This window comes from Glycine max, chromosome 10, assembly GCF_000004515.6.
Source record: "Glycine max cultivar Williams 82 chromosome 10, Glycine_max_v4.0, whole genome shotgun sequence".
In the NCBI taxonomy this organism is placed as follows: Eukaryota; Viridiplantae; Streptophyta; class Magnoliopsida; order Fabales; family Fabaceae; genus Glycine; species Glycine max.
This window is the reverse complement of record NC_038246.2, coordinates 30134707-30155041: the sequence shown is the minus strand read 5'-3', so window position 1 is coordinate 30155041 and position 20335 is coordinate 30134707. Positions and strand designations below refer to the sequence as shown.

General features: G+C 34.5%; 2 protein-coding genes across 5 annotated transcripts in view; both read right to left on the bottom strand.

Annotated features, from left to right (window-relative positions):
* Positions 1-10453: 10453 nt before the first annotated feature.
* Positions 10454-12233, bottom strand: LOC100816416 (ethylene-responsive transcription factor ERF105). The gene has a single exon (XM_003535891.5). The coding sequence runs from the start codon at positions 11632-11634 to the stop codon at positions 10789-10791; it is 846 nt and encodes a 281-aa protein (XP_003535939.1). The 5' UTR covers positions 11635-12233; the 3' UTR covers positions 10454-10788.
* Positions 12234-14543: 2310 nt separating this feature from the next.
* LOC100798991 (polycomb group protein EMBRYONIC FLOWER 2) overlaps positions 14544-20335 on the bottom strand; it is a 46839-nt gene continuing 41047 nt past the window's right edge. For all 4 annotated transcript variants that reach the window (XM_006588966.3, XM_014763116.3, XM_006588967.4 and 1 more), the window contains 3 exons: positions 16212-16291; positions 15960-16049; positions 14544-15091 (listed from right to left, as the gene is read on the bottom strand). In XM_006588966.3, the coding sequence (XP_006589029.1) occupies positions 14971-15091; positions 15960-16049; positions 16212-16291 (291 nt within the window). In that variant the 3' untranslated portion in view covers positions 14544-14970. The remainder of the gene's footprint in view (positions 15092-15959; positions 16050-16211; positions 16292-20335) is intronic.

Sequence of the window (20335 nt, the reverse complement as noted above, 5' to 3'; positions counted from 1 at the left end):
AAAGAAGGGCCAAAGCATGGTGGGCTTGCAAGTGGGTTTCCATGATTTCCTCTGCATGTATTGGAAAAATAAATTTGATTCACTGCGCCTGGTTGTTTGAGACATTGGCATAGATGTTGAGGTGATGGAAAAATGAAATACTAGCTAATGGGACATAAATTATTGGTCCCCTAAGAGCTCGCTGATTTGATTTGCGTCTTGGCGGTCTTCAATTCATTCAACTCCTTTTTGTGATTTGACAAAGGTTGTACATGATCAAGAAAGAAGGAACCTGAAGAAATTAAGAAGCAAATTAATCCTAACGTACGGGTTTGGATTATCTCTTTTTTTTTTGTAAAGATTTTTTTTTGGTAAAGACTTGATGGATTATGTCTGGTGACATAGAGTTATTCATTAAAATTATTTAAATAAATTAATGTTTAAAATTATCGATAGATAAGATGAATTTAATATGAATACTCTCATGTTAATTTTCAATGGATGGATTCAAATAAATAATGATGACGCAACTTCAAAATATCAATTCTAGATTAAGACAAATGTATCATGATTCATGTGAAAGAATAACTTAATTTATTTTATTTTAGGCCACCTTATATATTATCCTTAGAGCAAAATGATAGAAACTGGTGGTTGTTTTAACTGTGAAACTATTTAATGCTTGTACTTCCAGGTATTGATTATTAAGGCAGTGTTTGGTGACATTTTAGGAGTTTAAAAAGTGAAAGTTCGAGTTAAAATGAAGAATTTTGTTTCTTCTAATAGATCAGTTGGTAAGAATTAGTGACATACAAACACAAGATTTTATATATATTGGATGTAATTTTTGCTGTCTAAGCCGGGTGTATTAGTTTATTATTGGGTTTTTTTTAGTTTGACTTTGCTTTCATATAAGTTTATAAAAAGATCAAATCAAATCAAACTTAAATGTTGATTTAGCTATTTTCACTTTCATGCGTCAAACTTAAATGTTGATTTAGCCTATTTTCACTTTCACGCCTCTGCACGTTGTTTGGTTTTCTTAACTATCCTTGAAGTTGATTCATCATATTCATATAATCAAAATGTCTTTAGAAAGAAGGCTATTATTTTTTTTTTATTTATCTATAGAAATAAAATACATGTATCATGGAGTCTACAATCAATTGAGTTAATCTCTTGGTAGACAAGTTATTAGTTGTGATTGGCATTTTAGATATCTTTTATTATCATCTAAGGCATATATATTATGTATGTTTTCATTCTACGTGTTGTATCAAGGTCTAGATGTATTATTTAGAACACAATATGAAATTTGAAATTCTTTATTCAAGTGTAGATGGAATTGTTGTCACGTACGTTTTAAACTCCAAATCAGTTATTGCTACAGAACAACACAAGTGGCTAAGATGGCTAATGTCATGGGTGGTTAATTACAATGACAAATTGTAAAGCCATGAATTGTGTGATAAGGAAGGAATGGAAATGATATCTGATTTTGGTAATTTGTTTTGTCTGATAAAATTAATATCTGTTAGTCAAATCTTGCCTTAGGTTGAAGCTTCCCTAAACTAAATTTGTGCTATTATTTATTTATTCTTGGTGAACCATGTATCTCTCTGCCAAAAGCCAATGATTAATTATTAATCTCTCAAAGTATTGAAATCAATTTAAGGGATTGACTTATTGTCTCAACAGATAATCTTTTTTTTTATCTGTAGGAATCGAACACGCTATCAGAAGATTTATAACACTTATACATCCTTATCAATCATATGAGTTAGACTCATTCGTTGTCACACCATATTGGTTGTGCTATCATTATTTATTTTATTCTTTTAGTACTAACTTTAAAAGAAGACACAGAAAGCAATATTTTCCATGTGCAAAATGAATCACGTTACAAACTTGCTCATCCAAATGTGGTAACGTACAAAGCAACAAGGAGTATACTCTAATTAAATTCATGTGGGTCTCACTAATTTGAAAATGAGGCTCGCAAAATAATAAATATATAAGTTCTACATGTTTAATGTATTGGAACAAGTGGCCTCAAAATAATTAAGAAGGAGGGGTTGAATTAATTATGAACGTGTCTTGACTAATTAAAAATTTATCCTTCTTAATGTTACTAGATTTAATTAAGCTTTACTACTAAGTTATGAGAAAGTAAAGAACAGAAAAAATAACTTAGAAAAAAGTAAAACGGAAATAAAAAGTGCACAACGGAAAAGTAAAGAGCGTAGGGAAGAAGAAAGCAAACATAAGTTTTATACTGGTTCAACAACGACCCGTGCCTACATCTAGTCCTCAAGCAACCTCTTGAGATTTCCTTTCCTTGTAAAAATCCTTTACAAGCAAAGAGCCACAAAGGATGGACCCTCCCTTGTTCTCTTTGAACAACCAAGTAGATGTACCTTATACTTGAAGCGAACTACAAAGGATGTACCCTCCCTTGTGTTCACTATTACAACCAAGAAGCTACCCGCTTCTTAACAGAATTCTCAGACGGTTAGTTCTTTGAATTCAGTGTTTGGGCAAAGAATTCTCAGACGGTTAGTTCCTTGAATTCTTTGTTTGGGGAATCAAAAGAATTCTTAAACGGTTAGTTCTTTGAATTCTTTTGGCAAGAGGGAGAAGGAAAGAAGAAAAAGAGAAAAATAGAAGGATAGCACAATTTTTGTTTTTACAGAATTTTCCTTTCTTCAAGGCAAGATTGAACAAAAACTTAGAATAAATTTGGCAAAGGTTTTGCAAGAGAAAAGAAGTGGAAAGTTCTGTGTAATCAGATGTGTTTTTCTGTGTTATTGTATATCTAAAATGCGTGCCAAGGTCTTATATTTATAGAACCTTGATACCTTTTGAGAAAACCATGTTAAGAGTTATAACTCTTAACATTTTCTTCAAAAACATTCACTGTTAATCGATTACCATAATGGTGTAATCGATTACACAATGTATTTTATGAGAAGTTGTGACTCTTCACAATTGGATTTGAATTCCAACGTTCAGATTCACTTGTAACCGATTACTAATATAGTGTAATCGATTACACTATTTGAAAATCATTTTGGAACGGTGCAAAGCATTGAAACCAGTTTGAAAATCATCTTGGTCACTGGTAATCGATTACTACCAAATGGCGGTAATCAAATGGTGGTAATCGATTACCAGTGAAAACTCTGGCAACTTAGAAGATTTCAGAAAATCCTTTGTAAAACAAAAAGTGTGCTATTTGATATTTTTTTGAAAAATACTTTTTACTACCTACTTTGACTTGGCTTGATGCTTCTTGATTTCTTCATTTGATTCTTGAATCTTTGAATGGAATCTTGAATGCTTGATTTTTTAATCTTGAAGAAAATCTTTGAGCTTTGGCATCATCAAAACATCTTGGTGAATCATCATGGTAGCTTTGCTTCCACAACCGCCCCCTTTTTGATGATGACAAACCTGAAATCAAGAGATGCATACAAGCTATTTTCTAGTCGTTCACTCACTTTATTCTCCCCCTTTCTTTTTGAGTTTAAGCTTCATTTTAAGTTAAGTTAATAATTGTATGAATTCTTGATTTAAATAACCCTAAATTTTTCTCCCCCTTTGGCATCAACAAAAAGGCCAAAGTGCGTTGTAACATAAAATTATACACAAATGGATAAACATAAAAGAAATGTATTCATACAAGAAAAAAAGGAGAAACTTATAAAAATCAAACTAGATAATAAATTATTCACAAATGATAATAAAAGCATATGTATCAAATAAGTCATAAGTCATCAACAGTAACCAAGTAGAACCATAACATAAAGCTACTAACAAGTTCTAAAATTCTAGAAAATAAAGTACTAATAAAGTTTCAAAACATAGCCAAAAACAAACTTAGAAATAGAAAATACGATAAACTATAATAATAATCTAAGGGGATGGTGGCGGTGGAAGGTCAAAGCAATCTTTGATGTAAGTAATGTCGCCTTCAATCTTCGTGATCCTAGAATCCATCTCTCCGAATCGAATGTCTACTTGACTCTCCAAATTAGGTCTAAAGACTATCAAACCTATCCATGACACTCTGCAGAAGAGAAGAATCCTCTCGAGCGGGCGAGCAACCCTCAACATCATGTGGTTGAGCATCCTTCTTTATCCAAGAGCCATCACGCTCTTTGCGATAACCAAAGGAGGCGACCACTGTAGCCCCAATGGAAAAGGACTTCTTGATTTGAACAAAAGGTACCTCGAAATGGTGAAGAAAAAGAGAAATAAGATAAGGATAGGGTAAGGGAGCATTTGATCGCAATGCCTTATTCATGCGATAACGGACTAAGTGAGCCCAGTTGATTTGACGATCGGTAAGAAATGCCCACATGATAATGAGATCTTCTTCAGAAACCTGTGCAAGGTTTGAAGATCTCGGAAGAAAAATGCGAACATTAAGATAGTGGAGGATGCGACAATCAAATGCCAATGAGCCGGCAAGAAGCCTTCCGGTCATATCCGCTTGGCTGATGCAAACCAACCGGTGGGCATCAGAAACAGAAAAATCGAACTTCCAATCATCATCAAGTGTACCTTCAAACGGTACACCATCACTGGATAACTGGGTGAGTTCAAAGAAAAGGGACTGGTCTATGACCATCTTAATCCCATATACCTCAGAAATCAAGGAACCTTCTTGAATTTCTAAGTTTGAATAAAAAACTTTCACTAACTCAGGATAAACAAGAATTTTTAAAGACATAAACGGAATAAGACCGGAGTTCTGAAATGCTTAAACACACTCAAACATTTCATCAGAAAAGAACTCCATGTCCATGAACTTAGGATCTATTATAGAGCGAGAATAGAAGAGAGTTGTGTACCGGATACATTGCTCTTCAAAGGAGAACAACGTGGAGGACGAAATGGATGGTGGAATTCGAGTATCCTGAGACCCAAAGCTCTGTTGGCTTCTACTCGAAGAACCCTTTCGTTTCTTCAATGGTTCTGCCATTTGAGGGAGTTTTTGGAATTTTTGATCGGTGGAAAAGAAAGAGAATGAAAAATGATGAATTTTGGGCTTTGTGAGACTTGATTTGGACAAGAATTGAGGGAGAAATTGCATTTTGAAATTTAGGAATTTAGGGGTTGTGTCACTGCAGAAATCATGTTCCAGCGGTTTCTGGAAAATTCAAATTTATAGGCAGAGACGCTCTGTAATCAATTTCAGAAATATTGTAATCGATTACACTTAGCCTGACTATCTGTAATCGATTACTTATGAAGGTAACCGATTACCAAACACTTTTTTCTTAAGACTAAGTGCTAATTGACTATCAACACTTACCAAGATGAATTTTTATTAACATAGAAGGTTTTAACATATCAAAATAATTTTATTTGAAATAAAATATAATAATTTTGAAAAGCATAAAAATATTTTGAGCAATCAATCAAGTAATTCAAACATTTCAAACAAGAATCACACATCGATTGAAGGATATAGATCACAGGCATCATCAAACATTCAGATTTGTTAAAGGTAATTTAAAACTTGGAAAGTTGAAAGAACACAATCAATCATTTTAAAAACAATCCCAAAACAACAATCAACAAAAAAAAATGTTAGTCATCATGTTAACAATTTAATTTAAAATTAATGAACTGAACCACTTAAGTTGAGTAATTGGATAAGATAATACCTTTTTCATGATTGGAATGTTTAATCTTCATCATTGGAATGAAATGGAAATCAGATTATCATCTTGATTTTAGTCCCTTTGAGTGATGTCCTCTTCACTCTCATAGTCTTTTGTTAGAAGGTTGATTTCCTCCTTTTCAGATTCTTCGGATGAATCGTTGTCATCCCAAGCGATGTAAGCCTTCTTGGTCTTTCTTTCTTCATGACTTTTCTTATCACTCTTCTCAGGCCATTGTTCGTTTGAGGGGCAATTTGCTTTGATGTGACCAAGTTGATTGCACTTGTAGCATCTAAGAGTTGGAGAGCCTTCATGGGATCTTTTTCCATGGTTGAAATTTTGACTCCTCTCGCTTCTTCTATTCTTGACAAATTTGTGAAACTTCTTCACAAAGAGTGAGAAGTCTTCTTCATCTTTTGATTCTTCATCTTCTTTTTCCTCTTGCATTGATGAGGAGGCTTTTAGTGCTATGCTTCATTTCCTCTTGTCGGTTTCTTCATTTTGATTTAGCCGTTGGAGTTCCATCTCATGTTCCTGTAATATGCCAAAAAGGGTGGCAAGAGACATAGAAGAAAGATCTTTACTTTTAGAAATGGCAGTTACCTTGGGCTGTCATTCCCTACTTAAGCATCTCAAAACTTTATTAATTAAATCTTCATTAGGAAAGGTTTTTCCTAAGGAGGCAAGGTGATTAACTATGTGTGTGAATATTTTTTGCATGCTTTGGATGTTCTCATTTGTGTTCATCCTAAAAAGTTCATATTCATGAGTTAAAGTATTCATCCTAGATCTTTTAACATCATTTGTGCCCTCATGTGTGAGTTAAAGTGTGTCCCACATCTCCTTCGCACTTGTACAATTTGAGACTTTAAAATATTAATCTATTCCTAGGGCAAAAGTAATAATATTTTTGGCTTTAAGATTATATTGGACTCTTTTTCTATCTTCTTCAGACCATTTATCTCTAGGTTTTTCTGTTGTTGTGCTTGTGCTTCCATCTACTATGGTGGGTACTTAAGGTCCTATTTCTATTGCTTTCCAAATGTTTAAATCTATGGCTTCAATAAAGATTTGCATTCGGGTTTTCCAGTAGTGGTAACCCTCACCATTAAAGATAGGTAGCCTATGGATGGAGTTTCCTTCGGGGAACAGAAAATTTAAGGAGGCCATTGATCTTGAAGTTGTGAAACTTTTCTCAAGAAACCTGCTCTGATACCACTTGTTGGAACAAGTGACTTCGGAATAATTAAGAAGGAGATGTTGAATTAATTACGAACGTTCTTGACTAATTAAAAATTTATCCTTCTTAATGTTACTAGATTCAATTAGGCTTTACTACTAAGTTATGAGAAAGTAAAGAACAAAAACAATAACTTAGACAAAAGTAAAGCGGAAATAAAAAGTGCACATCGGAAAAGTAAAGAGCGTAGGGAAGAAGAAAGTAAACACAAGTTTTATACTGGTTCAACAACGACCCGTGCCTACATCCAGTCCTCAAGCAACCTCTTGAGATTTCCTTTCCTTGTAAAAATCCTTGACAAGCAAAGAGCCACAAAGGATGTACCCTCCCTTGTTCTCTTTGAACAACCAAGTAGATGTACCCTTTACTTGAAGCGAACCACAAAAGATGTACCCTCCCTTGTGTTCACTATTACAACCAAGAAGCTACCCGCTTCTTACAGAGAATTCTTAGACAGTTAGTTCTTTGAATTCAGTGTTTGGGCAAAGAATTCTCAGACAGTTAGTTCTTTGAATTCTTTGTTTGGGGAATCAAAAGAATTCTGAGACGATTAGTTCTTTGAATTATTTTGGCAAGAGAGAGAAGGAAAGAAGAAGAAGAGAAAAAAAAAGGATAACACAGTTTTTGTTTTTACAGAATTTTCCTTTCTTCAAGGAAAGATTGAACAAAAACTTAGAATGAATTTGGAAAAGGTTTTGCAAGAGAAAAGCAGTGGAAAGTTCTGTGTAATCAGATGTGTTTTTCTGTGTTATTGTATATCTAAAATGCGTGCCAAGGTCTTATATTTATAGAACCTTGATACCTTTTGAGAAAACCATGTTAAGAGTTATAACTCTTAACATTTTCTTCAAAAACATTCACTGGTAATCGATTACCATAATGGTGTAATCGATTACACAATGTATTTTATGAAAAGTTGTGACTCTTCACAATTGAATTTAAATTCCAACGTTCAGATTCACTTGTAATCGATTACACTATTTGAAAATCATTTTGGAACGGTACAAAACACTGAAACCAGTTTGAAAACCATCCTGGTCACTGGTAATCGATTACTATAAAATGGTGGTAATCGATTACCAGTGAGTAAAAACTCTGGTAACTAGAAGATTTCAGAAAATCTTTTTTAAAACAAAAAGTGTGTTGTTTGATGTTTTTTTGAAAAATACTTTTTACTACCTACTTTGACTTGGCTTGATGCTTCTCGATTTCTTCATTTGATTCTTGAATCTTTGAATGGAATCTTGAATGCTTGATTCTTTAATCTTGAAACAAATCTTTGAGCTTTGGCATCATCAAAACATGTTGGTGAATCATCATGATAGCTTTGCTTCCACATAGTGGAACCTAGATGAATTTTACCAATAAGAAAAGTGTATCAAAGAGAGTCTTTTGCAAACATTTATCTTTCGTTTGCATATACCAGCTGACTGTCTTCCAGTATTTGCTGCAAAATTATAGATGGCTACAGAGCTAGCTGTTGTTATAGTATTGAATTTAAAGTTTATACATGCATGTGAAATCGTCCCTTTTACCAATAATATTTAGGACTTTTCATATTATAAAGTCTTAAATGCATGCATAGTTAAAGTGATTAGCAAACATAACTTTCTCTTGTTGCTTGAACTGGATATTGTTGGAACTCTGAAGCCTATTTGTTTATGTGGACAAAGAAAAATAAAAGTGTGGTTGGACCAAGATGGATAGATGCTGATGTATCTCAATTAAAAAATGCTGAAACACAATATTTAATTATACTCAATTTGTGTTCAGTACTACATTTTAATTTTGTTCTCAGATTAATTGATTTATATGTAATAGTATTTTATCAGTGCAGTTACTAAAGATGGTTCCAGAACTATGCATGCAAAGTCAAGGAAAAGTAATTAAAATGATTTAGCCTTTTTGTTTTATTTTGTCCATTTCTCCAGGTCTTGCTTCTTACCTTAATTTCCTCCGGCCTCATGCATTTGGCTTTCATCTCTGAGTCTTATAAGCTTTCACGGATTTTGTTCCTATAGTTAAAGTCCAAGTCAATTTCATTTTGTCCCTTCCGAGTAGAAGATGCTTGGGCCCTTGCATGATGACTGACTTTGAAATTTCTGTTTTTCCAAAATCCTTTTAATCTAAGATGTTAACTATTTTGGTAAACATTTTTCATGTGATGCTGGTGGTTAATTAAATTTCCATGCATTTTAATTTGCTAACAAATATATTACTATCTTAATTATTAAACATATAAAGGTATCTGGCGTGCTTTGCAACTCTGAAACATGCGTACTTCTGAGTCATACCCGTTATAAATACTTTTCGGTGTAGGTATACATTAGATAAGCCTAGCTACTTAATTTTTTTCCTCAAAAAGTAGTTAAACAACTTGGATATGACTCTAATAACTAATAAGATTAGGTGTGACTTGAGGCTTGGCTAAGTACGGTGCATGTTAAGCACAAGCTAAATAATTTTATCCCCAAAATGGCAGTTTTTTAGTCTTTTATTTGTTAGACGTAAGATATCCTGGGCTGAGAATTGGAGACTAATTTTTTATATTGAGATTTATTTAAGAGATAGTTTTCTAACATACTTAACAATACCACATGCTTAAAGAGCATACTTATCCATCAACCACATTATACCATATAAGTTGGAAAAGTTTTTTAGTTAGATTGAGAATTTCCCCCTTTTCTCTTAATTTTCTGATTTACTTTTTCTAGTCTCCAGCCCATTCATCTTTAATCTTTATTTGTAGAACAACAGTTTGTGGAAAAAAATATATTATAAAGGACTTGAATGTTGAAATCATTTGGCATTACTTTGAAGTGTATATAACTCTTTGTTGGATAATTAACTGCAGCCCATAATAACAATCGACATTAACATAGAATTGAACTGGCATGGGATGTGGAGACTTGATAGCCGATATCAGATATCAGACTTTGAGTGTTGGTGGTATACTACTATAAGTATATGTGGATTAAAGTTAAAAATATTATGTTCGTATTTTACTTCAATTTTAATGGATTAAAGTAAAATGAAAATAAAAACAATAATTATGATCAGGAATGCATTTTTTTTTCCTTTTTATGCTATGATCTGAACTTCAATTCGTAATCTGAAGGACACCAGAGATATAGATAAATATAAAAAGGGATAAACAAGTACCTATATGGTCATCTATCTTCCCATACCTATCTAACTCTGCCAGATACCTAGCAACAATATAATAAACGGGTAATATATATTATTGACGTACAATCAATTATTTGAACGCCCAATAAAATTAACTCCATAGTGTAAACTTGCCCACAGGATGGAATCTCACCAAAATGATTTTGCTTAACCAAAAAGTGATCATACCAGATTATTTACTATGTTACTGTTAGATTTGATAAGAATCTAGTTAGTACTAAAGAAATCTAAAGGTTTATCCCTTTTGTTTGAATTTAATTTATTATTGGGGCAATGTTTGTATTGGTTAAAGGAATAGTGAAGATTAAATCCAATAAATAATCTCACCAGCTATTTTCAACTTTCAATTGCGGCAATTCCAATGTACAACATATTTTCTCCAATAAACGAATAAACAAATTTCAATATTGCTTCAAGTACAGTACATTTTTTTACCTAAAGGAAGAAGATAAGCATGGGTTTTTTGTTTTTTTTTTCAACAAACAAAAAGATCTTGCTTCATAGTACTATCCTATATTTACATTATACAAATCCATATATATATTCACTTGCAAATTAATCTATTAGTAGATTAATTAGTACTACCATTTTGATTTAGGCAAATTAGCAACCTAAATCAGAGAGGACAATCACCAGCATCATCTCTCTCTCTCCCCTTAGTTTGGTTACCTCAAAACATCATTGAAAGAGCAAAAGTTCCACAAAATCTCAAACAACCATTAGTGGAGATAGTGGTGACAAAGGAGGCACACTAAAGATTGTTCCCATAACATCAGTGTCCCAAAAGCCTTTCCAACATGATGGAGTCAAAGGGCACTCTTCTTTCTTCACATGCTTATTACTATTACTATTGTTGTTAAACTCACTTTTCTCATAGTTGTTCTTCCTTTCACTCTCTTCCTCTCTTTCTCTCTTCACACCAACCTTGATGACGATGCTGCTGCTTGAAACTGATGATGATGATGATGATGACTCTTCTTTAGACTGATCTGATCCAATCTCCAAAGGGAAGTTCAATATGGCTTTGCTCCCTCTCATCTTGAAAGCAGCTTTGTCATAAGCCTTAGCAGCTTCTATGGCTGTGTCAAAGGTTCCAAGCCACACCCTTGAACCTTTTCTATTAGGGTCACGGATTTCTGCAGCATACTTCCCCCATGGCCTTCTTCTAACCCCTCTATAGTGCTTGTCGTCTTTGGTATTGTTGGTTTCATCTGAAGAAAAAGAAGAAGAAGAAACTTGGTTGTTGTTATACATGGTTGTAGCTATTGTTGTTGTTGTTGCTGTTGTTTGTGACATAGCTGTTGCAAGACCAGAGGTTATGGAAGGGATTGTGATGTTTTTCAAGGAGGGTTTGCGGTTGCTTAGATTTGATGAGGACCTTGGAGGCTTGGAGAAAGATGTGATTTGAGGCATTTGAAGGTTATTATTGGTATGGTTCATTGGCATGTTGTTGTCATTCTTGCTCATATCTTGAAATTGAAATTGAAATGGAACTTCTTGGGGTACAAGGTAATCAGTGATAAAAATATCAGATTGTGAAATTGAACTTTGCATTTTTGGTTGTGGAATTGAGACTCAATTGGGACTTCTAAGATGTTTGAGGTGCAAACAGTGAAATTGGGTTCAAAGCTTTGAATGCTTTTCTAATTCAAGGTGAGAGATAATTAAGGGACTGAACTTCTTAGATGGTTGCTAAAGTTAGGAAAGTTGAGAATTTGGAATTGGTTGAGTGGAAAATGGGGAGTGATGAGGTGCATATAAATATGAAGATAAGTATCAAAGAATTAAAAAGGTGGGTTTCTAGAGGGGTTCCAAGATGGTAAGAGGAAGCATCGTTTTGTTACTATCAATAATTGGTGTTAGAAGAAATGTCACGTCTTTTATTTTTTGTCGTTTTAGAATTTTTCTAATGTCAACTTGACTTGTTTTGTTTGTAAGGGACCCCATTACTTGCACGAAATGACCCTTCGAGGGTACTTCCTTGCACTGGCTTTAAACTTTAAGGTTTATTTAAATTCAAGTTGAGGGTTTTGGTGTATTTGTGAAAGTATTTCGAGTTATATGTTCTATGTATCAGTGTGCGTGTCAATTGTCCAGAGTTTCTGTTTCTAACGTGCAAAAGAAATAATATAAAGAAATATATACATCATCCTGATAACTATTGTTTTAAAATTATTATATAATTAAAAACATTCAATGTATTTTACTAAATTCATAAGTTGTATATGTAAGAAAAAAATTGTAAATTGCTTGAAAGTGTGTTCAATATAATTTTTATAAATGTGGGTTCATATTTAGTTCAAAATTATTTTTTATTTTGTCGTTGAAAATTGTAAATGTGCATTGAAGTTTTAGTATACGAAGCAACAAAAAAAAAATCATAAAATGATCAAATTCAATGGAAAGCATAAAATGTCAAAAATCGAAAAGAAAAAAAAAAGCAATGGACAAGATTGAAATTTGAATGTAAGATTGAAAATTGATATAATTTAGTCTAATTTAAACTAAACATTTTTTTTCATTGATCATAGTATTGTACTAGCCTTCACTTGAAAATAATATTAATCTTCGCACACACAAAATTTAAGTGAGTATTTCTCTTCCATCACAACTTGTTTCATATCCAAGATTATGATTTAAACCTTAAACTTAACCACTTGATTAAGAAACATGAACCCTCATTACTTATAAAATAAATGTACCAATATAATCTTATACCAGTATAAGTAATTTTTTTTTTAATAAACAAAAGACATGACATCACAAACACAATAGAAGTAAAAGGTCCCAATCATGTTGGCATCTGAAACACTATCTATCGTCTCCCATCACTCTTGAAGAAATATGTTTATTTTACATGAAAAAAAAATGATTTAAATAAGTAAATATGGTTTGAGTTACTTATTAGTTCTTATAAAATAAGATAGTTTTTGTGTTGATTCTCTCTCTCTCTCTATATATATATATATATATGTAAACTCGGATTTTAAGTCTTTGATGTCAGGTGTTTATTGTCAATTGTCCATTTATGCAATTATTTTGCATTATATATATTTTTAAAAAGATTTTGCATTATATTTTCAATGTATTTGTGCGTGTGCTTGTCAACTGCCAAGAGCTCTGGATTCGAACGCAAAAGAAATATATCATGAAATACTATACATTATCCTGATAATGATTTTTTAACTATAGTATTAATTGGTATGAAGTTCTTTCCTCCGAAAGCATTTCGAATCCTGCATCATTTGCTTAAAAAATACACGTTGATATCACTTCTGTCAATGTTATTGGTTGATAATGGTTGTTTTGAAATTATTATAAAACATTTAATGAATTTTATTTCTTTTGTTTGTCTTTGAAAATTATAAATGTGCATGTAATATTTAGTATGAAAAAGAAATAAAGTTTCATAAACTGATGAAATTCAACTACAGTGCAAAATGACAAAAACTGAATAATAATAATAATAATAATAATAATAATAATAATAATAATAATAATAATAATAATAATAATAATAATAATAATAATAATTTATTATAAAGAAAATAATCTCACTTGATGTCATATTTTTTCTAGACAATTTTATCCTCAACTATTATAAATTGAAAATTGATATAATTTAGTCTAATGTAAACTAAACATGTACTGATTAAAAAAAAAAAAAAACTAAACTTATATGCCGTTGTATAATCTTATCCTTATAACTTATATAAGTAATCAGTAAAAAAAAATAATTGTACAAGTAAATATTAGTTCTTTTATATAAAGAACAAGAAAATCGAGATTTAATAGTAATTCTTATTTTAATCACTATTGGAAGCGCCATCAATCCTTTTACTTTTACTGAACCATTTTTCCTCTACCCATCTTCAAAAAAAGAACAGCTACGAGCAAATAGACAAAACGTTATTCTTTCTCGAAGACTATGCTCATGTTTGTTCTGATGTTAGAAAAGCAATTTTCACCAGATGAAAAACACATTTTGAATGCCAACTCAAAGCTCTAACGGTAGTATGTGTTATAGAAGTTACTTGTGGAACTCTCAATAAAGTTGCTTCAAGTTTAAAAGATATATTCAGGAATTCTTAAATTCATTGCAATATTAAAAATAATTTTGTATGTGTATTTTACATTTAAATATTTATAATTTATTCAGAAATTTTGGATATTATAGATTTTGATAATATCGGATTAAAACTGATAATTTATACATTGGCATCCATCATAAGTTGAAAGATGGGTAACGGGAAACCCCAGACCAAATTTAAATCTTATTCACACAAATATCCACATAAAACGTTTTTTTTTTCTTTCTTAAACACATAAAACTGATTTTGTTACTTGAGGCATGGCTTATATAAACCTTGTAATTAAAAAAATAAAATAGAAAAGGAAATGAAAAGTAGTGAATGAGAACTGTCATGAACATAATTTTTGTATCAATAAATCATAAGTTGAAATATCGATAACATTGCATGTTTGATTTCCGATTGAAATTATTACAACTAACTTCAATACAGATCCAACGAATAAAAGGTAAATGAAAACAAAAACAGAGATTTTGATTATTTGAAGGAATTACTTTTGCCTCGGATTCCAAAGATGCTCAAGGAAATAGGGATAGCAGAACATAGGAATAATCATGTCAATGCAATTAAAGTTGCTAAACAATTTCCTCAGTTTGAAGCCCGAAGGAAGAAAATCTTATCCATGAAAAAAATTATGGTGACGAACATAACAGTACCCCAGAATAGGAAAAATGTAAAAATTGAAACCCCGCAAGACATTGACAGCAATCTGTACCTTGTGAGGGGAAAAAACAAAAACAAAAAATCCTCACTATTTGCCATCAATTTCTTAAATTAAGAGGGTAAAAATGAATTTAGTTTATCTTTTGGGATCTGAATTCTGCCTTTGGTATTGCTCAAGAATAATATTACAGTCATTCATGGTCCGAGCATCTAGAAGACCATGATTGTACAATTTGACCATAAATATTCTCCAACACCTGCCAAAATAACGAATTTTATAATTATTTTCAGATTTGTATACATAAATAATTAAGACAAACATGAATCAATGTCGTAAGGACACATGTTAAGGAAGTAATAAGGAAAAGTATTTTATTGATGTGTAAAAATGCACATCCTAGGATTTTTAAATGTGCTCCCATATGATTTCCAATAAAAACTTCCCTCTTTTGATTCCTTAACCAATGCTCTTAGGATAATGGTTAGTCAAACCCAATAAATAAATAAATAGAATGTGATTGACATTTTAGTATCTTACTATGAAGTAACAAGAAGTGATATTACTGTACAATAAACTATAGATACAACATTATATCAAGTTATTAAACACAGGGAAATTAACAAAAGACAATAACAGATGTTTTCCTTTACAACACACGCATCTTTGCAGTTATGAATCATACATTAGTGCTAATAGCACAAGGTAAAAGTCAACAATCTAGATTGCTACTTGTATTAGTCTAAAAACAAACTTCAATAATTTAAGCATTAGCACCACAAACACTTGACTAGAGACAACACAGTCTCTTCCCTTTATGAAAATCTTCTTTTCTAAAGACTAGGCTATGAAGTATCAACATAAAGAATATCAAAAACTAGTCATTCCTCCAAATAGTCCTGAATTTCGAACATTTCCACTACATGCATGCATCCATGCTGATATATGTAGCCAAATCATGATTGACTACACATTGTTTTGTTTGCTATAGAAGACTAATGAATATCATCAGCTAAGTTAAAAATGTGTCTTGATTAATTACAAAAACATCAACACAAGAAGACGAGAAACAAGAAATCAGTAAATTTCAAACATGAGAGGAGAAACACAAGAGAGGAGCTAGTTACCCTGCCAGTGAGGGAGATTGAACAAACTCAGGTGCATGCAATTTTGAGAAAGCCTCACATGCCCATGAAATGTGACCATCTGCAATCACACTGCGACAAGAAGAAAATAATTGAAAAAAGAAAGTTGAAATATATTCAGCATGTCAGCTTAAGCTCAAAGGCACATTCTGTATAAAATATAACTGTTATTAATTATGGAAGTCAACAATGATGCAGCAAATAGAATGGCTTGGGCAGAAAAGAAGGATTTACCGATGCTTCCGAACAAATGAGTTCCACATATGCATTAAACTCTTCTCATCCTTGCTCACGTCAACAAAATTTTCAAGCATCTGCAAGGTATCAATGCCAGTCAATGATTGTTCACATGCTATAGTAAAAGCTGCAACAGATATTTCATAATCCAAGGTCACGCCTCAACCTAAACCTATGCTAAAAATCCAATGCAATGAATCAAGTTTATTTTTCATGATTGAAAAATGTAAAAATGATGAGATCTCCAAATGAGGTCTAAAACTTGGTTGAAACATCCAATTAAACTGTACATGGAGTAAATGATTCAATATGGCTATTTTGGATGAGAAATATAGTGTAAATAGGAAACTCCTTGGGATAGTAATTATTTAATTGTAATGCATCCAAAGTAAAGGGTATTTGTCTCTATTTAAACATTGTATTAACATGAACAGAGATATACGATCAGATAGTGTATTTCAATCATGTAAAGGGTATCTGTCTCATCTATTTTTTCCCCTTTACCTCCGCTCAAATCTATATCTATATTGTACTACAAAATGGTATCAAACCAGTGTCATACACCTTGAACCGTAGCTTCTTTTAACCATTGAATTGTGAATCAGACGGGTTAAAAAAAATACCTAGCTAAAACTCTCAGTATTTGAATTCTTTTATTTCATAAAATTAGAAATGAGTTTAGAGAGAGAAAGTAGAGAGAGAGACTGTGGGTGGGAGAGGGTTAGGAATAGAAGAGAGAGGAGAGAGAGAGCTAGAGAGAGAACGACGGAGGGTCCTGGTCTGAACATTGATCGGAAATGGGAAGGACATCAACACAGCTATCAGCGAGCTAACTGGAGAGAGCACAAGGACGTAACCTCGTTCTATTTCACTAGGTTCCCTAAAGACACAACGGAAAAAGATTTGTGGTACCATTTGAAGCAGGTAGGAGATGTGAGGGAGAATTTCATCTCTCCGAAACGAAACAGAAATGGAAGGAGATACGGGTTTGTAAGGTTCAAAGGGGTGGAAGATGTTCATCAGGTGAAAAAGAAGTTGGACAGTATGGTATTTGGAGGGCTAAAGATGTATGTCAACACCCCTAAATTTGGAAGAACACATCGTGTAAACTCACAATCAGTTGTTAGGGGGAGAATGGAGGGCCAACATCATACAGAGGGGACTAGAGACATGTACCTGGGAATGAAGCAAGCAGCAAATGTGAAGTTCCCGCAAGGGTCATATGCAGAGGCAGTAAGGAGGCATACCCCAAGAACAGAGCAGAGGAGGACCCAAGCTAAGGAGAACAGCAGGTGTTGCATATCGACGCCATCAGTGAGCCTAGAAATACCGGCGACAGGGAAGCAATGGCTCAAAGGGGCTTGGGTAGGGAGATTGAAAAATCTGGCCCTGTTTGACAGTTTAGAGGATGAAATGCTGTGGGACATAGAAGAAACCATATCTCCAAGATACATTGGGGATGATATGGTTTTACTCCTCGGTCTCACCGAAAGAAAAGCTCAGAAAGTGATGGAGGAAGAAGATGCAGGATGGAGCGACCTGTTCTACTCATTAGAAAAATGGACACCACAGCTGCGTCTCGGTTATCGACTGACATGGGTTCAGTGCTGGGGAATACCACTGATAGCGTGGGACACGCAGCATATTAAACAGATAGTGTCTTCCATCGGTGACATGGTGGACGTAGACGACGATGTGGAGGAGCTAAGGAAGTTGGACAGGGCAAGAATATTAATTAAAACACCGTGGAAGCCGTTCATACAACATACTGTCAATGTACAGATTCGAGGAGAATTATACGTGGTACACATAGTGGAGGAAAGTGGGAAAGCCTGCGCCAACTGCCAGCGCAGGAGATGCAACGGCCAAAGCTCATCTGAGGAGATTCAATCGGAGGAAAGTGATGCTGGAACGCTTCTCGGAGATGTCCCGCCACCATGGTGGAACAAACCGCGACTGCTGGACAGGACGGGTGTCTGCAGCGAACCCAGCGAGGACGCACCGAAGTCGGGGGAAGGGAAGGACGAAGAAAGCTTGCCTGAGGCGAAGGGACCATGTAGGTCGACGGGAGCAAGCCTACCGAGACTCGTCGAGGTGCAAGGCGGCGCAACGAGGAAGGAGCTTGCGAAGTCACAGACACGACGGGATGACACCATGCAGGACCCTCCGGAATACCAAACAGGTAACGCCGACGAAGAACAGGTGCCTACGGGGCATGGGATGGCGGAAATTCAGGTGGACGGCGGCGGCCCGGTCTCGGACGGAGTGGATTCAGTGCAAGGGCTTGGTGGGTTGTGCTTCGGACCGGATCCAGCAGGTAAAGCCATTGACCGCTGGATAATAGGCCTTGCTGACACTGTGCAACCCTCTGCTGCAGAGGTTCAGATGCAACGTTGGGGGGAAGGGGCGACAACAAAATCCGCCATGCACCAAATTGGGGAAATTTTTTATTATGGGAGATGTGCTTCTGATGAAATCAGAGAGAGCAATCACGAAAGTGGAAAAATGGAGGCAGAGATGAACGTTGAAGAGCTCGGCAGTTTTAAATATGGGAGACAAAAGGCACGTGACAAGGAGGTGGAAAGCCTAGTGGACTTGGGCTGTGATATTTACACCCCTCCAAAAACATTTGCTCCCCAAAAAGCAAGCCCAAAAGGCCACACACCATGCCCAAATAACTCCTGGCTGGTGTATTCCCGAAAAGGTGGGGGCAAAAAGAAATTAGCCCAGAAATGTGAGGCTCTCTTTTCGCGGGATGACACAAACACAGCAGAAACTCCTTCAATTATAAGTCAGCAGCAAAAGGAAGAAACAAATAAAGGGAATCATTTAAGCAAATTATCGCAGCAACATCAGCTCACAACACAGTCAAGGTCAGATGGAGAAAATCAAAAAACAGCTAACAATCAAGATGCATAGAAGATTTGGAGTATGATCACGGAGCTGGGGATGACCACTGGAACTTCACAAAGGGATTATATTCAGCAGATAGTGGAAATGGAAGAAAGAGATGGCAATGAGGCAGACAGATTGGGGATCATGAGGCAGGCCCAATGATTATTCTATCATATAATGTAAGAGGGTTAGGGAGGGGGGTTAAATGGCCAGGAATTCGAAGGCTGGTCAAGGAGCATCACATAGACATGTTGTGTATACAAGAAACAAAAAAGGAGATTGTTGAGAAATCAATGTGTCAAGTGTTATGGGGGGATTCAGGATTCAGTTGGGAGTCATATCCTTCTTCTAATGCAGATGGAGGCATTCTTTGTATTTGGAATGAGAAATCGTTCAAAGTAGAAAGCAGGACTTCAGGAGCAGGTTTTATAATGTTGACAGGCAAGTGGTGTCAGGAGACACAACCAAGGCATATAATTAATATCTATTCGCCTTGTAGTCTTCAAGATAAAAGGATGCTGTGGGAGAGGGTTAAACAACTGAAAAATCAAAACCCTGGAGGTTGGTGCGTATTGGGGGACTTAAATAATATAAGGACAGCTGCAGAGAGAGTGAGCACATTTCAGGGGGGGACAGTGGATGGCAGTATTAGGGATTTCAATGAATGGATTGAGGAGATGGAAGTTGAAGAAGTGCCTTGGGTGGGAAAGAGTTTCACTTGGTTTAAACCAAATGGTAAGGTTAAGAGCAAGCTGGATAGGTTCTTAGTGTCCCCTGAATGGCTATCCAAATGGCCAGACTCCTACCAACTCTTGCTTCATAGGAATTTTTCAGATCATTGTTCTATACTGCTTAGATCCAACAATGTTGATTGGGGTCCAAAGCCTTTACGAATATTATACTGCTGACTTGCAGACAAGTCCTTCAAGAAATTGGTTCAAGAAAGCTGGTCATCTAATCAATGGAGTGGTTGGGGGGGATGTGATAAAACAGAAAATTAAAGCCCTCAAAGCAAAGATCAAGGTGTGGAATAAGGAACAATTCGGGGACACTTACAGTAAATACAAGAAAATAGAGGAAGATTTAAATAAGATGGAAGAGGAATCAGAAGAAAGGCAGCTCAATCATAATGAGTTGTTACTTAGAAAGCAGCTTCAGCAAGAATTGTGGGAGGCAGCCAAGGCACACGAGTCATTGTTGAGACAAAAGGCGAGATCCAAATGGAT